The sequence below is a fragment of the Stomoxys calcitrans genome, chromosome 4 (assembly GCF_963082655.1).
Source record: "Stomoxys calcitrans chromosome 4, idStoCalc2.1, whole genome shotgun sequence".
NCBI lineage: Eukaryota > Metazoa > Arthropoda > Insecta > Diptera > Muscidae > Stomoxys > Stomoxys calcitrans.
Genome location: NC_081555.1, coordinates 87,413,033 through 87,429,356, shown reverse-complemented (window position 1 = coordinate 87,429,356; position 16,324 = coordinate 87,413,033). Strand labels below are relative to the sequence as shown.

The window sequence follows — 16,324 nt, the reverse complement described above, 5'->3', positions numbered from 1 at the left end:
TTTTAACCAATTTTCCCAAAACTTTGTACAACGCCTTGCTTGACGACTTCCACATTATCTGAGAAGTTTGCTCGAAATCGGTTCAGAATTAGATATAGCTCCCATATATATGTTTGCCAGATTTTGACAATTTCCAATAATATTGTCATTTGTCAATCGTAGTTATTACAGTTTGAACATATTTGCTCGCCGAGGTCGATCAACATTGTACTTATAGGGTAGGTGTAGGGTATTATACAGTCGGCACCGCCCGACTTTTGCCCTTCCTTACTGTTTTATTATTCACAACAATTCGACTGGTTAGTGGATCATGTATTCTGATACGCCTTGTATCTTCATCAACACCTTTGTCTAATTGATTAAGGTACCCTACATACCCAAAGACTATTGAGTACGGTGTAGAGCATGCTTTTTTTCGAAACAGGACTCAAAAAATCCTCTAACTCTCTGATTTCTCTCATGACTTCCAACTGACTTTATTAAATTTAGTTTTATTCGGTCTGTGCATTGATATTACTTCTACATACATAAACTGATATATAGATTTTTGCTTCTCATTATCGCTTATAATATAGGTGATAAGAAATTAACGATAGTGTCGATACTACCGATATTTATTATTAACAAGTAAAATGACGTTAAGTTCGAACTTTGGATACCCACCACCTCGCGTATATATGTAAACCACCTTTCGTCATAATCTGGTAAAAAATGCATACCTTATGCCCCATAGCAGTTATATCAATCTTGTAGAACAAAATATTGGTCTTTTTGGTAGATATATCCAAATATAGACCGATCTGAACCATATATGACACGGATGTCGAAAAGCCTAACAAATTTCAGCGAAATCGGATTATAAATGTGCCTATTATGTGGCCAAGGCTTTCAATCGCAAGATCGGTCTATATGGCAGCTATATCCAAATCTGAAGCGATGTGGGTCAAATTGAGAGGAATGTTAAAGGGTCACACAATTCTCTGTCCCAAATTTCGGCGAGATCGGACAATAAATGCGCTTTTTATGCGCCCAAACCTTAAATCCAAAGATCGGTCTATATAGGAGCTATATCCAAATCTAGACCGATTTAGGCCAAATCGAAAAAGGATGTCGAAGAGCTTTAAACAACTCACAATCCCAAATTTCGGCAAAATCGAACAATAAACGCCTCTTTTTATGGTCCCAAGACCTTAAATCGAGAGATCGGATGAAGAAGGATGTCGAAGGGCCTAACACAACTCACTTCATAAAAAACTTTAACAATGATTTTCACTGTATCATCAACTACTTGACAAAACGGGTAATGAATTTTTGGTTAGCTAATGCGTCCGCCTGAACTTTAGTGGTGACCGGTTATCTCGCCCAAATAACCGAAAAAGTTTAACTTGATGGTCGTCTTGATTTTAAATTGAACGCTCCCTACTTCTTCACGCTTACTCCAAATTTTCTCCTATGTACCCCTTAATATCTGGATAAAAATAATTAAATTATGTTTTTTTCATAATTTTATATGCTTTATTTTCGTTTCAATTAACCAGATTGGAATTTTCTTGAATCATTTAGAAAACATCCGAATTTTGAACTTTTCCACACAGCACTCAAAATTTTTTTTTTGTACACAGATATTCTAGCTTATAATTGCCTTTCACTAGGAATATACAACAATTTACTGTTTTCGCGTCTGCCGGCAATGATTTCATATTCCATAAGTACTTGTTTATCGCTTAATGGTTCAACTTTGAATTTCTAATAATACGTTTATTTCTATATTGGGGAATTATTTCATAATGAAATAATATCCAAATAATATCGACGAAAAAAACCCCAACTAAGAAGAAATACTTCTCAAATTAAAAAAAAAATTAACAATTTATATATAAATTAAAAATTTATTAGAAAATATGCAAATGCAAATTTTGAGTGCAGTCCGATTCAAGTTTAAGCTCAATGATAAGGGGCCTCCCTTTTATAGCCGAGTCCGAACGGCATGCCGCAGTGCGACACCTCTTTGGAGAATAGTTTTACATGGCATAGTACCTCACAAATCTTGCCAGAATTAAGAGGGGAAAACCACCGCTGACAATTTTTTCCTGTTGGTCTCGCCAGGATTCGAACCCAGGCGTTCAGCGTCATAGGCGGACATGCTAACCTCAGCGCTACGGTTAGCATGTTTTTGAACCATACTTGACACAGTTGTTGGATATCATAACAAAATACTCCGTGCCAAAATTCATTCAAATCGGATAAGAATTGCGCCCTCTAGAGGCTCAAGAAGTCAAGACCCAAGATCAGTTTAAATGACAGCTATATCAGGTTATCGACCGATTTAAACCATACTCGACACAGTTGTTGGATGTCATAACAAAACACGTCGTGCAAAATTTCATTCCAATCGGATAAGAATTGCGCCCTCTAAATGCTCAAGAAGTCAAGACTCAAGATCGGCTTATATGGCAGCTATATCAGGTTATGGAACGATTTGAACCATACTTAGCACAGTTGTTGTAAGTCATAGCGAAACATGTTGTGCAAAATTTCATTCCAATAGGATAAGAATTGCGCCCTCTAGAGGCTCAAGAAGTCAAGACCCAAGATCGGTTTAAATGACAGCTATATCAGGTTATCGACCGATTTGAACCATACTCGACACAGTTGTTGGATGTCATAACAAAACACGTCGTGCAAAATTTCATTCCAATCGGATAAGAATTGCGCCCTCTAAATGCTCAAGAAGTCAAGACTCAAGATCGGCTTATATGGCAGCTATATCAGGTTATGGACCGATTGGAACCATACTTAGCACAGTTGTTGTAAGTCATAGCGAAACATGTTGTGCAAAATTTCATTCCAATAGGATAAGAATTGCGCCCTCTAGATGCTCAAGAAGTCAAGACCCAAGATCGGTTAATATGGCAGCTATATCAGGTTATAGAGCGATTTGAACCATAATTGACACAGTTGTTGGATGCCATAACAAAACACGTCATGCAAAATTTCATTCCAATCGGATAAGAATTGCGCCCTCTTGAGGCTCAAGAAGTCAAGACCCAAGATCGGTTAATATGGCAGCTATATCAAAACATGGACCGATATGGCCATTTACAATCCCAACCGACCTACACTAATAAGAAGTATTTGTGCAAAATTTCAAGCGGCTAGCCTTACTCCTTCGAAAGTTATCGTGCTTGCAACAGACAGACGGACGGAAATGGCTAGATCGACATAAAATGTCGCGACTATCCAGAATATATATACTTTATGGGGTCTCAGTCGAATATTTCGAGTAGTTACAACCCAGAATGACGAAATTAGTATACCCCCCATCCTATGGTGGAGGGTATAAAAATGTAACGTAGTTTCATTGATGACGGCGGTATGGGCGGTCATAAAACCCAAAATTGAATTATGACCGTTAGGCGTTACGACAGGACGCCTTTAGTATTGTCCATATTGGTCAATAACCTGACATAGCTCTTAAATATACCGATCCCCAGACTGGTCTTGTACGACCCCTAGGAGTTGAAATTTTTACCCGGGCCTGCTGACCTAAGCCCGTTCTTTCTTGGTTTTTTATGAAATAACTGCTCATACGATATGCAATACACACTGCCTGATCCAAAAAGAAAGCTCAGGCCATTGGCTGCAACTATGTATATGTCAAGACTCAATGTCTTGAAGATGTAATTTTGTTTTAGGCAGACCATACCAAACTATACAGACAACAATTTTGGCATAAATACCATAGAGACCCATACAGATCAATTTCTATATCCTTTCTGGGAACATTTTACTTCTTAGCACACTCTAATATTTTACACATATAACGTTAGATATTATTAATCAAAACTGTCGATATTTGTATGTTTTGTTTCTGAATTCTAAAGACTCTCAATCTCATTTAAAAATGGGTAAACATTTCCCAGAATTTGCAAATTATAACAAAGAGAATGCAATAGAATCGCAGGGAGAATGTGAGTATATTAATTGGTATAATTTAATCAAGGTACAATGCTTATCACTATGTTCTAATTTAATTCCTTTCCCTTTGCTTTTGTTTCAGCCACGAGCCTGCTTTTAAGATCATCATCGCGTTGTGATAAGAACGGTGCTAGTCGAACGGGAAGTAGTCACTCCGGTAGACAAGAATGGCAATTACCACCAGCAGTATTAAAACCAATTATTCAGCAGCAAAATGTAAGTACACAAATGATTAAAAAAAATTCAATTTACTTTTCTAAAACCTCGTTTACGGAACTGAATTGTTCTGAGAGGTTATTTCCAATTTTTACTGGTGGAGATCATACTGCAAAGTATTGTTAGTATTTCATAACAATAGATGGTGGTGTTAATTTTGACCACGAGAAGCCTAGCTGGGAGCTAACGGGCTCGTCCATAGGTTGCGGATTGCTCCAAACGGAGTAACTGTAATGGCAGTCGCAGACAATCAGACAATTGAGTGAAGAGGGCGGGCGGCTCCTGCCTAAATACTGAGTGCCTATGATTCTAGATATGACAAGGGGGGTTATTGGCGCCGACAGCCAAAAAAAAAAAATTTCAAATTTTCTTTTACGTATCAATACTTTAATATCATTATCAAACCACTGATTCCCATTCAAAAAAACAGGTCGGGTCTTCATCGGAACACATTTGTCGAAAATCTGACTCACATTACGTTGAAGAAATGCAGTCTGTTCATCCACGCAAGACATACCATAAAGCTCCTGCCACTCTACAGTGCCAATTTCATAAGGTAGTGAGTTATAATCAATGTTTCTATAGTCTCTGTACGTATATGTTATACTTGTATATTCCATTGGAACGCCATAAGTCAAAAAACATAAATCATGTTTTGAAAATAGGGGTGCCGATAATTGATCATATAACTTCACATCAGTCTTGGAACTTATGAAGAAGAAGTCAATATGAGTCTCTGTTGACGTTGTATAGTATGTCGCAGTATTGAAATTAACAACATGCAACCCTACTGATTGCATGCTCCCTGTTAAATGTGTCTATTCAAGCACATTACTATTAAAGTCACCAGTGACTATAATATCATTATAATGACAGTTTATATTCTCAAGTCTCCTCACAAAGTCATCATATTGCACTCTTTTATTCGGACGTTATACAACCCCAACCAGAACTTTTCTACGCAAACAGTGCAATTCGGCAAACATTTATTCAACTTTGTCTGTTGAACCAGACGAAGAAATGGGTGTGAAATCTATGTCATGTCTTATATAAATAGCAACTCCACCACCTCTGCCATCCCGATCGGATCTTAAAAACCTGTACCCATCTACGGATACCAGTCTATTCCCATGATGTGGTTGAAACCATGTCTCAGAGACCGCAATAACGTCAATATAAAGCGAAACTCATCACAAATTTCTCAAAAAAAAAAACAACATTTCGACAGAATCGGTCAACAAATGAGCACTTTTTTGCAATATTTCTCAAAATCGGACAAACATATATATGAGAGCTAAATCTAAATCTGAACCGATTTTCATGAAATTCACCAGTAATATTGAGAGTCAAGAGAAAATCCCTTCTGCCAAATTTCGAGAAAATCGGTTAACAAAAGACCATTTTATTGCAATATTACTGCAAATCGGACGAACATATATATGGGTATATTCTTTTAGTCACTCCGTTTGCATCGCTTCAAAATATCCATTTCCGACCCTGCAAAGTATATATATTTCGGATCGTCGTAAAATTCTAAGTCCGTGTGTCTGTCCGTCCCTCTGTTGTAATCACTCTGCAATCTTCAAAAATTGAGATATTGAGCTGAAATTTGTTATTTTATTTTAAGCCTCCCAACATCCCACTTAAATATGGTTCATATCGGACTATATATAGATATAACTGCCATATAGACTAAGGTCTAAGGCCCATTATTTGATACAAAGAGTTGTTTTAAGCCTCCTGACATTTGACTCAAATATGATCCTGATCGAACTTCATTTGAACGCTATCATAATTTCAGCTATCTGTTGAACGGATGGACGAATATGGGTGGACTGACTTAACCCATTAGCGACGAAAAGATAGAAATATTCCCAAGGATAGAACTGTCTTAGAAAAATTCTAGCTCGAGTAAGGAAAGAGGTAGTTTAATGAAATTTAGATTGACGTAAAGTAGACGAATGAAACTAGTAGAAACGTGCAAAAGCGTGCTTAGTTCGGCCTGGCTGAATCTTTGGGACCCTCCACCATAGATTCTGCTCAAAATTTATACACAATAAATTTTTGTTTGTTTCTCTTTCGCGACGAGCTCAATGGTCGGAGATTGCAAATGGAAAGCCAAAGATAGCAACACACACCAACCACTATGGTACGCGTTTCGTCTTTGGTTAGAAGACTTCTCAACCATATTAGGTGTGATGGCTTCTAAGACCGTGCGTTGGTATGTTGTATTTGAATCGTATTAATTGCGAAAACGCATCTATAATACAATTACCACAATAACCACGCTCGACAACCCTTTCTATTAGCTGTACTTTTTCGCAATGCATGCAACGGCTCTAGATGTTACTCCGTATGCCCAGATTCGAATCCCGGCCGTGTTCCGCGGAATATATTTAGTTGAAGGACATAATTTTATTCTTCATACCAAACTTCTGTCAAACCAGCAAAAATTAAAGCTCTAGGAACCGAAAAAGGATGATCGAGAGACCAGTTAGGTTATAGACTGACTTGGACCGTCCCTGGCACAATTGTTGGAATCGTAACAGAACACCGCATGCAAAATTTCAGCCAAATCGGACAAAAATTGCGGCTTGATAGGACTCAAGAAGTCAAATCGGGAGATCGGTTTACATGGGAGCTATGTCCGGTTATAGACTGATTTGGACCGTACTAGGCACAGTTGTTGGAAGTCATAGGAGAATGTATAAGGTAGTCCCGCAAGCTCGTTTGCTTTACAATTCATTGGGATTTCTCTCAGGCCTGGCACCCAGAACTGGTGAAATCTTGAACTGTTCAGGGATCTCGTTGAGAGATATGCGACAGTCGAGCGCGGCTTTTGTGTTCAGGGATTCTCCAGGGATTTAATGAGTGCCTGGCTGTCTGAAAAGATATTTATACCAACCGCTGTAATGACATTATATCTTAGCCATTCCACCACTTCCTCAATTGCAAGCGTCTCTGCTTGATACACACCAGTTCTAGATCTTTAGAGTTCACCCCAAAACCCTCCTGGTCGTCTAGTTTGGAACCATCCGTATAGAAATCTATGTAACTTCTGTCACCAGGGATAATGTAGTTCCAATCGGTTCTATCAGAAATATTGGTACAGTACTTTCTATCAAAAAGCGGCTCAGGTATGGTGTAATCCACACTGCCTGGAACATCGGACATAGTATCAGGGATAACCCAGTGTCCGTAGCCGCCACATGACCAAAGAGAAAGCTCCCGTAGCCCCACTGGCAGAGGTAGCAGCAATTTGTCTCGCCTTAATGGCATTAGATGTACCATTAATGTACCCAACTTTTGCCAGGTGTATAGGGCAAGAGTGACCTTTCTTGTCCTTTCCAAAATTTTGGATTTGAAGTTCAATTTCCTGTCCAGGAAACACCCATGTATTCTGTAAATGGAACTTTCTCACCTCCCAAGGAGACAAGTGCCACTGTAGGTAACTTGTATCTCCTGCTGAAAAGAACTACTTTTATCTTGCACGGATTAATACCTAGACCACTTTCAGTAGCCCATTTTGCAGTTGTAAGCAGAACTTTCTGAAGTATATCTCTTAGAGTGCTGAGAATCTTTCCCCTAACCACAATTGCAACGTCATCAGCATACGCGACCACTTTTACATCTTTTTCTTCCAGAGACATTAATATATTGTTAATGATTAACTGTAATATATCAAAGCAGTACACCTCCTTGAGGAGTTTCTCTATTGACCCATCTTTTTAGATCTACAGATCCCAAGCCTGCCGTAATGCATCGTTTAGTAAGTAAGTTATTAATAAACTTTCTTGCGGTAGCGTTGATGCCTAGAAACTCCAGCTCCTTCATGATTAACGTCGGTTTTACAATATTGAAAGCACCTTCAATGTCAAGTAACACCGTGTTAAGTTGGGCTGGGCCGAATCTTATACACCCTCCACCATGGATCGCGTATGTACAAATTCTTTGCATGGTTTCTCTTTATAGACAGAAACTAAAAAAGGATAATGTGAGGTTTTAACAAAAAAATCCACAAGGATTTTAGCTTTCGACAGACAAACGGGCAGACATGGGTAGATCAACTTAAAATGTTATGACGATCAAGAATATATATATATTTACTTATGGGGGTTTAGATGAATATTTCGAGGTGTTACAAACGGAATGACGAAATAAGTATACCCACCTCCTATTCTCAACCCGAGTTGGTAGCGCGTTGGATAACCAGTCCTCTATTGTGGGTTCGATTCCCACCGGAGTTCTAATCTATCGCTACTGTGGTATCACAATAGACAAAAATAGTCTATGTGAGTCTGTTAAGAAAATAGGCTGCCACTCTAACCTAACCATTATTACTAAAATTATACCAACGATGAACATATTTTACTAATTCACAAGGCAGACAATCTCTTCAAGCGGCACCTGTAATCTGTCTTCGTTAAAGACATTTGTATCGTATTATTGACTCTCCAATAAAGTAATGTTGATCTATGCCAGAGATGGAAAAGGCAGTACTTTTGTACTTTTTTTCAGTACTTTTCCACCCGAAGAGTACCGTGGTTCTCCCGTGCCGTACCGTAGTACCCTTCGATGCACTAAGAATTGTTTATACCCTACACCAGCACTGTGGTACAGGGTATTATAAGTTTGTGCATTTGTTTGCAACGCCGCTGCAACGGAGAAGAGCTAGACCCATTGATTAGTATACCGATGGACTCAGAATCACTCTCTAAATCGATTTAGCCATGTTCGTCTGTGAGCCCATATATTCTTGTAACCAAAGTGCATGTAGTATTTATTGACCAGTCATCATGAAATTTTGCACATATATATATATATATATATATATATATATATATATGATATATATATACATATATATATATATATGATATATATATACATATATATATATATATATATATATATATATATATATATATATATATATATATATATATATATATATATATATATATATATATATATATATATATATATATATATATATATATATATATATATATATATATACATATATATATATGATATATATATGGCTCTGTAATTGCATTCTTTCTTCTGTCAGTTATCAGCTGTTACTTTTAGCTTGCTTTAGAAAAAAAGTGTAAAAAAAGTATATTTGTTCATTCTAAGTTTTATTAAAAATGCCTTTATTTTCTTTTAAAAAATCCGTAATTGCTTTTTGGGCAATACGGGGATGGGGCAATATCACTTCATATTTAGATAAAAAAAATTCTTATGCACGATTCGCCTAATATCACTTATTGAGCCTCTAGAAGGCTTTGGGAGTGGGAAAGACTCCTGATACTTGACACCCAATCTCTATACGAGATTGGGTCTATATAGACCATATTGTACTTATTGGTCTATATATCGGTTTGTAGGGTTTTAGGTTAGAATGTTCCCCTCATAGAAAAAAATTTGCTAAAAACAGCAAACACTGTCTGCTGAATATTAGTAGTTAATTTTGCTGCTATTGTAGAAGTAGTTCTGCAATTACAGTAGTAGTTCTCCATTTTCGGAGCTGCTGGCTTACTGCTGAAAAGCTTGTTGTTTGCTTAAAACCACTGCTGCTTAGTTTTGAAAAGGATGTTAGAAGAAAAAATAAAATACGTATGTTAATGTGTTTCAGTGTATGTTTATAAGCACCACTGAATGTATACTTTCCATAATCTTTTTTCTTTACATTTAGATACATGCCAGTTAAGTACATATTAGCTAATACAGCAGCCCTATGTTTGCTGAAACAGCAATAGTGTCGGCTTTCCCATTTTCAGCAGATATAAACTGCTATTTTAGCAAGCATTTTTGCTGTTTTAAATAACAAATTTTTTTGAGTGTAAGGGCCGTTGTACAGTGTAATCAGCAACCGATAGGGCAGCATTTTTCCAGAAGAAATTTTCGATTTTTGCATTCGAATATGTTTTTTAAATTTGTATGCAAAACTAAAAGTACCCTTTCGGACCAAAAAGTATCTTGTTAGTGCTATTTAAAATGTTGTTTTTTTCCTTCCCTGATCCATGTTTATAATTAAAAGCTTTTAGACAAACTTAAAGAGAATAATGTTAATTTCTCTTATACGACCATGGTTTACATGCACTAAAGCTTATTTATATTGAAAGCTATTAAAAGCTTTTGTTCTTTTCTCAAACTTACTTCTTGGACGAGGGTGCACAAAACTATCATGAACCTGAAAATTGTTTTATTGTGAGGTTGAAAACCTCTGCACTGAATGAAAAAATATCGCCTACTATTTTCAACGATTAAAAACAAAAACAAAGAAATAAAAATACATTTACGTTATCAGAAATGGGTGTAGCCCATGCGAATATGCATACCATATAGATTAAAATGTAGGTAGTCCTCATTGTAAAGATTTACATGCCAATGGTAGCGAATGGACATTGGGTTGTCGCCAGCTACACACAAGAAAATACTACTAAATACTAAAATATTTCCTTGATTAAAGTAATTTGGTAATTATTTTAAGCCAAAGAATCAAGACTTAAAAAAAGACGTTCTTATCTCTTAATATATGTCGCTATGTTTAAGGGACACAACTTTTCACTTCGAATTATGCTAATTTTATTTCACAAATGATTCCCAATTGTTCATATTCTAAATGACTTGTATTCTTAGTCGATCTAGCCATGTTCGTACGCCGGTTCATCTATTCGATGTTAAACACCATGAATCGCATTTCTTTGCCTGGTATTGCTTTATAGGCAAACAAAGGATAATGGATAAGAATTACTATGTCAATGGAGCTATATCAGGTTATGAAATGATTCGGGACATACTTGGTTTGGATGTTGGAGACCAAAGTAAAAGTAATTGTGCCAAATCGGATAGGAATTGCGCCCTCTAGAGGCTCAAGAAGTATAATCCGGAGATCCGATTATATGGAAGCTATATAAGGTTATGAATCGATTTATACCACACCGGGTTGGAAGTCAAAGCAGAACACTTCATTGAAAATTTCAGCCAAATGGGATAAACAATGCTCCCTCTATAGGCGTAAGAAGTCAGACCGGGATCGTTTTTTATGGCAGCTATATTAGGTTATAAACTGATTTGAGCCATACTTAGCACAGTTGTTGGAAGTCATTACAAAACACCTTATAGAAAACTTGAGCCAAATCGGATAACAAATGCTCCCTCTATAGGCACAATCGAGATCTAGAGGAGGCGAAGAAGTAAAGATCGGTTTTATAGCCGCTATATCAAAACATGGATCTATATGGCTCATGTACAATCCTAACTGACCTTCACTAATAGGATTGCTGCGACCACTGCTGTGAGTCTAAGGGAGCTTTCTCTTTGGTCATGTGGCGTCTACGGACATTGTGTTATCCTTGATACAATGTCCGATGTTCTAGGCAGTGTGGATTACACCCTGTCTGAGCCGCTTCTTGATAAAAAGTACTAAACTAATAGAACCGATAGGAACTACAATATCACTGGTAATAGAAGTTGCATAGACTTCTACATGGATGGTTCCAAACTAGACGAAAGGTGGTCTTTAGGGTGTACCCTGAAAAACTAGAAATGGTCATATAGAGAAGGTTACCCGATCTCTGCAGTGTGCATCATGCGGAGATCCTTGCATTAAGTAAGTGGTGGAATAGTTAAGATATAATGTCATTATGACGATTGGCATCAATATCTTCTTAGGCAGCCATTAAATCCTTGAAGGACCTATTTCTGAACACAAAAACCGGCATCGTCTGCCGCAGGTCTCTCAACGAGATGGCTGAACAGTTCAATATTAACCTGTTCTGTGTGTCGGGCCACAGAGATATCCCAGGGAATTGTAAAGCGGACGAGCTTGCCAGACTAGGTACTACTTTATACATAAGGGGAACTGGAATATGTGGGCATACCTCTAGCGACATGTAAGCTAAGTCTGCAGGATTAGGGCCGAAGGACAACGAATGATAGATGGTCACAAAGAGGGGGCTGGGAGCATTCCAAAACTAAAGGGTGATTTTTTTGAGGTTAGGATTTTCATGCATTAGTATTTGACAGATCACGTGGGATTTCAGACATGGTGTCAAAGAGAAAGATGCTCAGTATGCTTTGACATTTCATCATGAATAGACTTACTAACGAGCAACGCTTGCAAATCATTGAATTTTATTACCAAAATCAGTGTTCGGTTCGAAATGTGTTCATTCACCGTAACGTTGCGTCCAACAGCATCTTTGAAAAAATACGGTCCAATGATTCCACCAGCGTACAAACCACACCAAACAGTGCATTTTTCGGGATGCATGGGCAGTTCTTGAACGGCTTCTGGTTGCTCTTCACTCCAAATGCGGCAATTTTGCTTATTTACGTAGCCATTCAACCAGAAATGAGCCTCATCGCTGAACAAAATTTGTCAAAATTTGAACACATTTCGAACCGAACACTGATTAATTTGGTAATAAAATTCAATGATTTGCAAGCGTTGCTCGTTAGTAAGTCTATTCATGATGAAATGTCAAAGCATACTGAGCATCTTTCTCTTTGACACCATGTCTGAAATCCCACGTGATCTGTCAAATACTAATGCATGAAAATCCTAACCTCAAAAAAATCACCCTTTATGAAGCCTAAACTAGACTTGATCATGTCTACCGCTTTGCTGTCACCGGCTAGAGCAGACGTCTCAGTCATTGTGTCCATCATGACAGGTCACTGCCTGATCGGAAAACATGCTGACAGACTGAAGGTTGCCGGTAATGACTTTTGCTTAATTGCTATACCAAAATTCCGTATATACGGTTTTATGGGCCCAAGACCTTAAATTGTGAGATTGGTCTATGTGGCAGCTATATCCAAATCTGAACCGATCTGGGTCTAATTAAACATTGATAACGAGGAGCCTAATACAAATAACAATCGTAAATTTTAGGGAAATCGGACAATAAATGCTTCTTTTATAAGCCCAATACCTTAAATCTGGGGATCGGTATATATGACAGCTATACCAAATCTAGACCGCTCTGAGCCAAATGAAACAAGGATATCGAAGGGTCTAACGTTACGTTTGTTAAACCAGTCATGTCTGCTTATCCATTTTTAGAAGGTAAAAACTGTTGTTTTAGCAAACTTTTTTGCTTATTTTAAATAAAAAATTTCTTTGAGTGTAAGTTCAGTAGGTTCTTTGAGTGTAAGTTCAGTAGGCATTAAGCGAGAGCGTCGTTGCCGTGACCGAGCTCTTCCTGACATATATTCGCTCATTTCTTGAATACCATCGTGAACGGGAATTCTGGGGATTCTAAACATTTTAGAAATCACTTGGACCTTATTGTTCTCGAATGCATCGCTTTAAATACATAAATGTTTGACTATTGGCACTGTTTTTCTGAAAAATTTTAAGAAAACTGCTAGTCGTTACACCCTAATATACTTAGAACGTTTTTTTTTAAACGGCAACCAAAAAACTTAATTTCAATCGTTTGCTAAACTTAATCACCTATGTAATGTGATCACTCACAAGATATGATAAGAGAGATATGTATTTGTGTGTTCTCTCACTCAATGTTAGAAATGAAACTCGAAACAACAACAATAGATTATCTATCTATCCCATATAGTCATTTACACTCATAAACAAAAAACAAAGCCAGACTTACTATGGTAACTTTGAGACTGCCAGTTGGTAATGACATCAAAAACCAACAACAAAACTGATGACAGATTAGTAGTATTGGTGTTACAAATGACTGTTATACATACATACGAATATATATATAAATAAATCTGTACATGAATGTTAATAATGTTTTCTCCGTTGTTTCAAGTCGTTCGTTGACATAACGAAAAAAAATCGAGAAGAGATATCGAGCAACGATGCTCTGTAATCCACCACAAGTGAAACCCCATCCATCAACACCTTACTTAGCAGCAGCACTTGTAACCGTGTAAGCAACGCTTTATTAGTGCAACAACTGTTGCCCAGAACAGACGTTATTTCGTGAGTTTTGGCGTTTGCTTTTTCGTGGCTGTGGGGCGTTTGTTTTTTTTTTTTTTTTGTTTTCTTTCTTTTGAACGGTTGGCAATATTTGTAGTTGTTGTGCGAAAAAACAGTTAATTTGAAGTCTGTGTTCTACGTTTGAGTGTTGTTTCAATTACGAATTTGAAGCGGAATACTCATAAAACAAAATTAAAGTGAATTGTGATTTTTTGTTATATCGAAATTGACTTGTAATTTGTGTTAGTTCTTATTCTTCAGTTGGTTAAGTGTTTAAAATTCATTTAAACATCACGCGCCCCTTTAGGGTGACCCTGAGTACGGTTGCTAGCCGTTGAGTGCGCTCTTTTTTTGTGATACGAAATGTTGAATTGAAAGAAAACTGACACAAGAATTTTAATTATTTTAACTGTTTTTTTTTGCTTTGGTGTGGGTGGTTGATTTTTTGCATACCTATTGTAATGTTTGAACAAACATACATTCACAGTGGCTTTTAAAGAATAAAAGAGACAGACAGATAGGCATATGTATTGTACTTAATACGTGGTATGCCCATACGTGATTAATGTAATATTTGCATAATATTTCCTCATCTTTAAATATATCACTGTTTAATGTCTAGAGATATACAAAAATAACGTTGATATTGTTTTTCATAAAGCGTTGAGAGGTAAATAAGCCTAAATATCATATTTGAAACCTGGTTTATAATACAATTAAAATCTTAATAATCATACAAATTCTTAAAATAATGAAGTAAAGGGCTTTCAAGCTACTTAACCCTTGTCCGATTTTGATGAAATTTCATACATTCAATATTTTGGACTCATTTTTTTACCAATAAATTTTTTAAAGATTCTTAAAAAAGTAATTTTTGAGCCTATGTTAGGTTGATTTGGGTTTCACAAAAAAAAATAATAATATTGGGTTCATTTTAGATTTTTCCAAAATAAATCGGCTAAAATTAAATATATTGATTTCAGTTTGGGAATTGTATTGTAAAACACCTACTGACCTTTTCAAAAATATTAAATTTTTGTATATAAATTTTTTTGAAATATGTGCAAAAATTGCTATCCAATGAGAACATACAACTTTCGACTGAAGAATTTTGAAATATGGCCAAAAATTGCTATCCAATGTGGACATACAATTTTCGACTGAAGAATCGGATAAACATTTTGAAATCGGCCCATAAATGCGCTTTTGGTAGACCGAAAAAAGTTTGTAGGGCCGAGTTGGCCAACTTTAAACGCCCACCAATGAGCCCTCGGGCTTTGAAAACTAAGTGAAAACCCCAGCTACAGTCGTTTAAAATTTCGTGAAGCTATCTTTATCAGTCCAAAAATGGCAGACCTATTTCCTCTAATTTTTTCCCATACCACTGTGAGACGGTTCAAATCTGGTACAAGTATATTATCCCATCACAAAGGCAATGGTATGGTAGGTGACGTTGAAGAATTTAATCCGAAGTAATCTCCTAGATAACCTTGCTCACCGAAACCTTTGCCAGTTATGGCAAATATTATGCTATGTACAAATTCAAAGAAACCTGGAAAATCAGATCAATTTCGCGTTCTTCGCATATTTTTAAAATCTCTATGCTATTATTAGTAAGTTCAAGTTGGATATAATGTCTAGAGATGGGCGATGGGTAAATACCCAAAAGGTATTTACCCTGTAAATTGGGTAAATACCCGTGTATTTACCCATTTATACCCAATGGTTTGGGTTTTTTCAATTTTTTTTATTATTTCGTATTCTTTGTATAGAAACCTGACCTTCTGATCTCATAAAATCGGATTTTAGTTATATATAGCAGCTATATAGACCGATATCCAGACTTAAGGCAATACATTGGTAATTTTTCATCCCATTTCGATGAAATTTGGCACAGTGAGTTCTGGACTATATTTGGATATAGCTGCCCTATAGACCGACCACCCGATCTCTCGATATAGGGTATTGAGCCCATAAAAGATCCATTTATTACCCGAATTCGATAAAATTTGGCACAGCGTATTCTGATAGACCCCTATCCATTCCTATAAAATGTGGTACATAATGTACCATATTTGGATATAGTTGCCAATAATACCGATTTCCCGATATAGTCTAATGCGACTATAACAGAAGCATTTTTCATACTATACCGATGAA

The 16,324-nt window shown here is 36.7% G+C and overlaps 1 protein-coding gene across 4 annotated transcripts in view; it reads left to right on the top strand.

Moving 5' to 3' along the window:
* The first annotated feature begins 3,859 nt into the window (after window positions 1-3,859).
* Window positions 3,860-16,324, top strand: part of LOC106094019 (peptide transporter family 1) — a 75,785-nt gene continuing 63,320 nt past the window's right edge. The window contains exons 1-2 of one of the 4 annotated variants that reach the window (XM_059367506.1): window positions 3,860-3,971; window positions 4,061-4,194. In XM_059367506.1, coding sequence (XP_059223489.1) covers window positions 3,905-3,971; window positions 4,061-4,194 — 201 coding nt within the window. In that variant the 5' untranslated portion in view covers window positions 3,860-3,904. Of the gene's footprint in view, window positions 3,972-4,060; window positions 4,195-14,114; window positions 14,362-16,324 lie in introns of those variants that run through there. The other 3 variants (XM_013261197.2, XM_013261196.2, XM_013261198.2) reach the window with 3 other exon arrangements.